The 9,082-nt window shown below is 30.6% G+C and overlaps 1 protein-coding gene across 1 annotated transcript in view; it reads right to left on the reverse strand.

The window, feature by feature from the left end:
* Positions 1–9,082, reverse strand: part of LOC106459720 (cytoplasmic FMR1-interacting protein-like) — a 252,512-nt gene that overhangs the window by 48,268 nt on the left and 195,162 nt on the right. Inside the window, exon 22 of the mRNA XM_022386248.1 lies at positions 1,154–1,392. Coding sequence (XP_022241956.1) covers positions 1,154–1,392 — 239 coding nt within the window. The remainder of the gene's footprint in view (positions 1–1,153; positions 1,393–9,082) is intronic.

The following is a 9,082-nucleotide window of genomic DNA, read 5'->3' on the forward strand; positions in this document are numbered from 1 at the left end:
ATCATTGATAAGAATGGAGACTACTTCTTTTAATAAATGTTTTGTTTTGAAATATAAGTTGTTCAGATTCTTTCATCTAAAAAAAGTGACAAATTTCTTGATAACCTAATAAAATTAGTTTCAAAATGAAGGTTAACACTTTCCTACACTGAAAATGTATTTCCGATAGATACTTACCCCCTCTCACAAATAGCTTTTCTCAACTTATATTGCCCTCTATATGCAAAAGGCAGAAGATTTTCGAAACATTATCCTCTACATCTGTGTTTCTACAACAGGGAGTTCTTATCCATTCAACTAAATTTCTTCATTTCTGATGTAATCAACTAAAATTTTATAAATTTACAATTCATATAAGGAAGAAAGGGAGCTCTATGACAAATGACAACAAGGTAGGAAGTAATCTCGGCTTTGAAGCTTGCAAGTAAGCTTTGTGTTTAAAAACAAACACTCATCACACACCACCAATTTCAAAATATTCTTATTTTCAAACTACTTGAACTAGAATTAAGCAAAAAAACATGTATAAAGGCCACAGATTTACAGATTTCAACTCCCCAAGAAAGTAATTACAAATAGGGGAACAAGTCTAAATTACATTTAACAGTTTTTTTTTTACTTTATCCAAAACATACGTTAATAAAGTATACACCAGAAAAAAATTATAAATCTGAGCCGTATAGTTACAGTTCTATTTTGTACACAGTTTGAGGAAGAAAATAAAATAGAATTGTTTAAAATATAATGCATCATTTGTCCTTGTGAAAAACATGATATATGTGGTGGAAAGGTTTGATGTAATAAATCAGTGGATTCAGCAGGGACTCTGGTGTTACTGTTCTTCCAGAAACTAATTTCTAGCTCTTATGCCTTTTGCAATAAACCTGTTATAGCCCAGGACACAGTGTCATTGGTACACTGACAAAAATTGAGTATGAGTGTACAAGAGAGATTTAATCCTGTCACAGCATAATCTTTTCACAAAACCGAATTTGAAGAAAGTATCAAGTGACAATTAAAAATAACTTAACCAATTCAAGTAACAGAAGACATAATTTTACTTGTTCCAATTATCTGAATAAAAGTTTGTTTTTTATCCAGCAAAAATAGTAAATATTTCTATAAATAAGTAATATGAAACTACTAAACTTACTCAACAGTAAATTCATTTTCTCCAACAGGAATGCAATAGACAAACTGCAAAGCACTCCACAATCGATGAAACTCTGTGCATTCATCAACATTCATTACTCCATTCATAGGAGGAGCACCAACCCAAATAGGATCATCAAGATAAGACTTTATCCTTGTTAGAATTATCTCAAATATGGACAATCCACAACACAGTCTTTCTTTGGTCAACAAATCTCCATCTCGTGCTAATGCTGCTTGCTAAAAGATTAAAAAATTAAGTATTTACCGAAAAGTAATTCATCAGAAAGCAGAGATTAAAAAATAAAATAAAATGCATCTCACTGTCAGTTTCAAAAGCATGGCTACCTCATTATAATATAAAAATATGCATTTTCCAATGCAAGTTATATCATTTTTTTAAAATCTCCAACAAATAAACTTGCTAAATACATGGAGCTTGTAAATCCTAATTCATCTATAATGTATATTAATGATTCATTGATTGGGGTACTCTTTAAAATGCAATTATTAAGGAAAATTGTAAATCGTTATTCATCTATAATGTATATTAATGATACATTGATTGAGGTACTTTTTTAAAATGCAATTATTAAGGAAACCTACAGAGCTTGAGTAGGTTATACTAAAATAACTTTGTAGTCTTTCCATGGCATTATAATTCACGTTACCATGTCTAGTCATATTCTAACTGATGTCCACGCATCTTGACCAGGCATAGCTTCCATAGCAAAAGGCTCTTTCGTTAAAGTTGTCACAATCAAAGCACACCACTTCATATGCCAGCAAGTGTACAAGGACAGTTTCAACATTCCAAATGCACAGAAATATATAGGCACTGCAACTTCTGATTTGAACAGTATGTATACGTACTGAATAGCATGAATACAAGTTATTTCATTCTCCAACTGCTTGAGGTACATGACAGTTGAATGGATATGTCATGGAAACATCTTATGTACACGACTTGTGTTACTTTTCCAGATAGAGATCCTTCTTGACGATATTTGTACTGTTACTTGGGACAGGTGAATGGCTTTTACCACTGACCTTTGTGTTCATGGAATATCATCTGTTGCAAGAAATTGCAATTTGCATGCTACAGTTGGGGTACAACCTATTGTAGGTATCTTTTTGGAAAATTTTGGAAATGCTTTCAAATGCTACTTAGTACAAAGGATATCCCTGTCTTGGAAATTCTAAATCTACGATCCAAGTATATGAATATTTTCTATTGAAATGGGTTGTTGTATACTCTTCCCAAAATGGACAAATTTGTGGTGGCATCACACTACTTAAAAATGGCAATCAATGTCAAAATATGATTTTGATACAAGCTGTTCTACTGAAACATTATACTAACTGTGGCTGTCATGTGATTTGCATATTCAAAAGAGTTTTAATCTAATGTATTCAACCCTCTATTCCATCTTATTATTTCATTTTTAAACACATATTAGACATACTAATTCAACAGAAAATGGGCTTACACAAAACAACTCTTGTCAACAGTCATGTATATGATGTCACAGCCTTTCCAATTTATTGGTATAATTGTGTCATAAATGTAAAACACTGAATTTGTAAGTCCACCTACATATTTAAATAAATGCCACAAACTGTATGTCAAGCATTACTATTGATAATAAAGTTTCATATTTTTATCTGTAGCTACTTAAATACAGTAAAACATATTGTATAAAAATTTTAACATTGACAAAATACAGGTATAACCTATTTTTAAAGCATTCGCATCCAAATGGTAATTCCTAAACAATTTTTACAGGAGATATACAAATGTTAATTTATACAATGACACATATATATATTTCAAAATATCTGAAAACTCTCAGAACATTTTATACACAAAAAAACACCTAGCTTTGCTATACTGGTGTAACTGCCTTTGTTCTAAATTACAGAGTAAACTTTAAATGAACATATGACAATTCATGTGCAGTGCATTTGAGACAAAAAAAATAACACATTAGCATAATATCGCAACATAAAATTAAATAATAGGTTATTGACAAGAATATCTTTAGATAATAGAATAAATAATAAAAAATTCTTTCTCAGCACAATAAAAAAATAATTATTTGTTTATTGCCATCATATTGACATTTAAATTAACATATGTGCATATAATTGATCTTTATTACAGTATTTTTCAATGTTATAGGAATATGCACACATATACAGATGTCAGTATACTGAAACCTGTAGCTCTTTATTAAAAAATTAATTATAATAATAATGTCACTGCTTGCTCCTCCTCATACTTTATGTAACCATGTTAGTGAGTATAGCACTATCACAACCAATTATACTTTCACATATCTAAACTAGTCAAAATGGGCATGCTTCTTGGCTTGTATGACATCATTGTCTGTGTGAATCAAACTATTTACACAACTACTATTGCAAGAGTCATATTGATATTTACACTATCCATAACATATTGGCTTTACTGTTGTAAAAGTAACTATTCTTTATTTACAATGCTGCTAAACTATAATTTCAAATATGATATAATGGTTTTACTTGCAGCATTCCAGTCATTTTTGATGACATTCTAGTAGTTTATGATGGTATTTTAAGCCCAGCATATAAAAGAATTACTGATATTATTTGTAATACACATATTTGTCTTGAATGTCACAATTTTTTTTTTGTATTTACCCACTTTAAAAAATATGTTACTAAGAATGTGTAAATAATTTTGAATCTTTTGTATGGCAATACATATGTATTTCAGCAGTTCTTCTAATGACATTGTATGTTAAATTTAAATGTTTCAGCTTTTTGTGGTAGACACATATATACACACACACACACACACCAAAATGGACATATAATATCAATATTAGTAACATTTATACAAATATGTGCCTTATCATTTGTGTTACAGACAAGGAAAATTCCAAAGAACAGTCAACATTCAAGCAGAACTCATTAAGTGAAGCAAAGCAAAAAAATGATAGACAATAAAAAAGTAAAAACTAAATGCATATGCTAGTAGTATCATGTCTATAAGACACTTTATTAAGCCTGCTCAGAATCAGGAACCAATGATTGATCATGAACTGTCTCCTCAGGCATAACTTTATCAGTAACTGACTAAAGAACTTGAATTTTTTTTAAAAAAGTGTTAAATCATCAAAAGTGAAAAAAGTCGTAAAAATAGGAAAAACAATGGTTTTCAAAACAAGCTTCTCTTGAATGCATTTTGGGCACCTATGGTGATCCACAGACAGAATCATTTTATATTCTTGTTTTAGTTTTGCATCACATCAAAGTGTCCTCAAAGCTATCTTTAAAGAAAATGCATTACTAGAAAAGTATTGTCATTTTGATATACATCTAGTAGCTTTCCTGCTTCTTTATGTACACAGCATTTTGTGACAGGCAATGAAATACTTGTGTGGATTATCTGAGTGCCTAGAACATGGTGGAGCCAACAAAAAATCGTCAAAAGATTATATTTGTCAAGGTGTACAATAATGCCATCCATTTTGTCAATGAAGTGTTTGTTGAGACTGAGCCAATGTTGCAGCAAAGTAAGAATTGAAGCAAGACAGAGTATCAAGAAAAAAATGAATGCCTACAGAACAGGTTTACAGCTCCAGACCAGAAGATCCACTCTGGCTTCTTCAGACAGAAGTGTTTTGAAGAATTATTGATCAAATAATTATGAACATCAATGAATGCTTTTCTGCCAACCAAGAATTGATCAAAGATACTGCATGCTTGGATCCCCAACAGTTTAAGAAGCTATCTGAAGGTGCCATTCCTCATAAATTCCCGGAACAAATCACTCAATTAATGGGTCTAAGTTCAACAAATCAGAACTAACCTGTTTAGTCAGAAACTTTAGAACTCTTTCAAAGACAATGCAAGAGAAGTTTCAAATAGTTAAGTCTGAGACAGAGACCAATGATGGCAGTGGAACATGTAATAAATTTCCTCCAAATCTAACAGTTTATGCACTGGATTATGTAAAAGCTGCCAAATGTGTTGCTTCAAAACTTTGTACTCGTACACATTGCAAGTTTCAACATTTTCAAATTTATTTCTGGTTTACAAGTTCCTGCTTACATTATCATTTTCCTAAGTGAACTGAGAAAGAGCATTTAGTAAGCTGACAATTGTCAAGACATGCTGAGGTCTTCACTCAGCAATGAAAAACTGGAGACTTTCATGTTGATGTGCATCAAAAAGGATTTACTTGACAATATATCTGTTGAAGCCATTATATCCAATCTTGTGAAGGACACCTCTGTGTTTTCAACATTACCCCAGTAAGACTAGTGTTTCAACAATAAATAATATGTATTTTTGTTATTTTTATGACAGATTTGTGGGTCCCTTTTAGTTTTTTTCCAGGTAAAATTTTAGAATCCATTTCATCCCAGCTTCAGAGAGACAGACGTTTCGGACATACGAACTAGTGAGCTACATTCAAGCATCAAGCAACTTGACATGCACATTGTATAAGCAAGTAACAGTAGAGAGTCTATGTGTGGCAGTGGAGATTCCAATCAGAAATGATATGATGAATCATCTATGACCACAGCACAGTTTGTGAAAAAAATTGTCCACACAACAGCTGTGACAAAATGAACATGTCTTCCTCATCCTGACACTGTTTTTGAAACCAGGCTGTTAGAACTTAAAATACATTTTTTTTTTTGCCAGTTGTCAAAATAAAAGGCTTTTACTTATACTTCTTGATAGTATAAATATATACTGTGTTGTTGTTGGGCTTAGGATTCTTCTACAGTAGGTGCCTGTGACTTGTTGGTGATAAATTCAACAATAACTGAACAGCATGCACTTCACTTGTTTTCAAAATAATATTTATATTCGGAACAAGTTAAACATATGTACAACAAATTCTTCACACTATAGAGATTATAGGCATATCATAGACTATACCTATATAGTTCTCTTCTTCTTGTCAAAAGTCCACTTAGGCCTAATCAATTACTTCGTATTTCAGTTGACAAGCCGAACTATCTATATACTACTTAAACTCTGAGATTGTTTGTTTGTTTGTCTGTAATTAAATACAGCAAAAATGACACACAATTGCACCATATTTGTAAGACTACAGTGCCTCTTAAATGAAAATAGAAACAGAATAAAACAAGTTTCGTTAAAATCCAAAGATAGTGCCGTTTTTCGGGTCACTTTTATGAAAATTTCTAGCATGAGTAATTTTACATCACACTACCGTTCGCGCTCTTTACGAAACTTCTTACTTCACTTTTTGGAAAAATGAAATGGTATTTCCTTTTACTCCCGATCAACAATCAAATATCTTTTCTTGAATTATGAATAACATGAATGGATTGAAATATTTAATTAAATTATCTCAAAATAAACCTTCATTTCGGTGCAATATTGAAATTAGCTTGAATTCTTCATAACCTATGAATAGTGGGTAACCCAAAGGGTCTAGTTTTCTCTATTACTATCCCACTAGTATTCTGTGTATGATTCACTTACAACTGTGATGCGAGTTACCGTAATAATTTCATCTTCACTCTTCGATATATCATCCGTTCCTTTTGTCAGTTAATTAACTGGTTTAAATACTGTATAACTTTTATTAACTAAATACCAAAATATATATGAGTAAACCAATAAATAATAGATTTATTCACTTATCAGTCACCTGGTGGAACAGCACTGCATACACTTTTACAGACTTGTTATTTTAGACAATTCAGTTTTGTTTTAAATGTTTATAAGTATATTAACTACAATGTTGGAGCCTTAAGTGTTGTACCTATAACTATGCAGTTACTCAAACACTTTATGAGGGGAATGAATAGTCATAACTCCTTTTATTCATTAGGCAAATGCTTATTTCGTCAAAGTAAAACTCAATATTTTGGATATTCTTCAAGTAGATTAATTTTAAAGTCATACAACATAAATAAAACTATAGCATAAGTTTGTTTTGTAAAATAAAACTTGATAGTTATAACTATCTTTCAAGGTTTGAAAACAATTAGGAAATTAATAAGAATAAAATAGAAAGTCTATTTAGAAAATCTAGTATTATTGTTTAAAAACAAGTAACGATGTTTAAATTCTCCATACTAGATGAAGTAATGTTCCATTTTTATAATCATGGTATGATACAAGTTAACTTTTTAAAAGTAAGCTGTGTAATATTATAACCAAATTCTATAAATGATTGGTTCAGCCAGCTTACCTTTCTATTATTGTTAGTAATATAAAAATAAAAACAGCTAAAACTATTTCTAACCATATATAGAAAAGTATAGGATTAGTAAAATTATTTTCAATTTTCATCAAGAAATCGTTCCTTTTCTAGTCATATCATTTGCATTTTCACTTATTTTAGACATCAACAATATGAAAACTATCTTCTTTACATGAACTGTAACTTCTAAAACAATGAAAGATCAATTCTGTAATACATACATGTTATAAGAGCTGCAAGTATCTAAAAATATAACTAACTTTGATGAAAACAAATGTCTAAAGTCTAGAAACAAAGTTAGTGTCTGTAAAAAGCTGAAAGGTTATACAAGGCTGTAATTCTTTACAGTAGGTGTCTGTGATTTGTTGGCGATAAGTTTCAACAATAAACAGACACCACACAATCCACTTGTTTTAAAATAATATATTCAATGTATGTACAAAAATTTGTTACACTCTTGGTTACCACAGATGTATCCAGAGTTTTAAGTACAGTAAACCCTCCTATATTGGGGGTTCATCAAACAGGGATTTGCTTATACATGTAAAAATTAAAGCAACTAATTATCTGTCAAACATGGACAATTTGATTATGCACGATTCACCCAACACGCAAACATATGAGCACTCTAGATTGTTATAACACTCTCAACACGGGCTAGGTCATTTTGACCTTGTACTTGTTTACAGTCTTTATAGATTTAATACCTATAACTCTCACCATATTGGGCATATCTTCATGAAATTTGGCAGTCTTTCAGTTAATATTACAAGTCTTTCACATATAAAAAGTCATATTTCTTAGTGAAGCATTTTTAATAAAATAAAATAAAGATTTGTCCATGAATATATTGAGTATTTGTTTTGAATAATCCTCGTGCAAAGTAATTCTTATGTTTAAATTAAAAAATATTTTTCGTCATCTCAAAAAACTCAAATTTCCCTTCTGTTTCCCTAAAATCTCCTAAGTACATTTCAAACGTTTTTTTCAGTAAAACTTTAAATTCTATCTGTTATTTTCTTTAGCCTATCTCTAAACAGGATTGGTCAAATCGACTGACCTTGTAACCATGAAAAAAAGAAACTGAAATAAATCTAAATTACCATTTTTTTCTTTCTACAATGATTTCAAATTGTAACATGAAACTACGTTCATTTATCCTAAGTAGCTTTAAGCTTGTAACACTACACATCTATTTATAATAATATTTTATAATTAAATAATGCACTAAAGAACATAGACTAATAACATACAAAAAGTAGACAATTTCCCCTAACTCTCAAAATATTTCTAACTATGCGACAAGAGCCATTACAAATTCATCCAAGCTAGCCTTTAACATTTTCACAGGAATAAACTGTTTAGTATAAGTGAAAGTAACATCTATCTGTTCAGAACACAATGTAATATAATACGTCATTTGATTAATACTGTTATGTCTCCGTTTGTTAATTAACTTTCCGTAACTTCGTTCCGACGAAACATTAGCGACACAAGTCCTTACTTAATAAAACTGGTTTATTTTTTCCGAATACAACTTTACGATACACTTATTTTCAACAATGGCTCTATAACAAACGCTATATCAACGAACGTCAACAATACTTCTACTCACTATCTACACACACATTACTGTCCCGTCATGTTGTCACCCTCTTTTATATACCAGACTACCCTATATCTAGTAAATAC

The sequence above is a fragment of the Limulus polyphemus genome, unplaced genomic scaffold, assembly GCF_000517525.1.
Source record: "Limulus polyphemus unplaced genomic scaffold, Limulus_polyphemus-2.1.2 Scaffold652, whole genome shotgun sequence".
Classification (NCBI taxonomy): domain Eukaryota; kingdom Metazoa; phylum Arthropoda; class Merostomata; order Xiphosura; family Limulidae; genus Limulus; species Limulus polyphemus.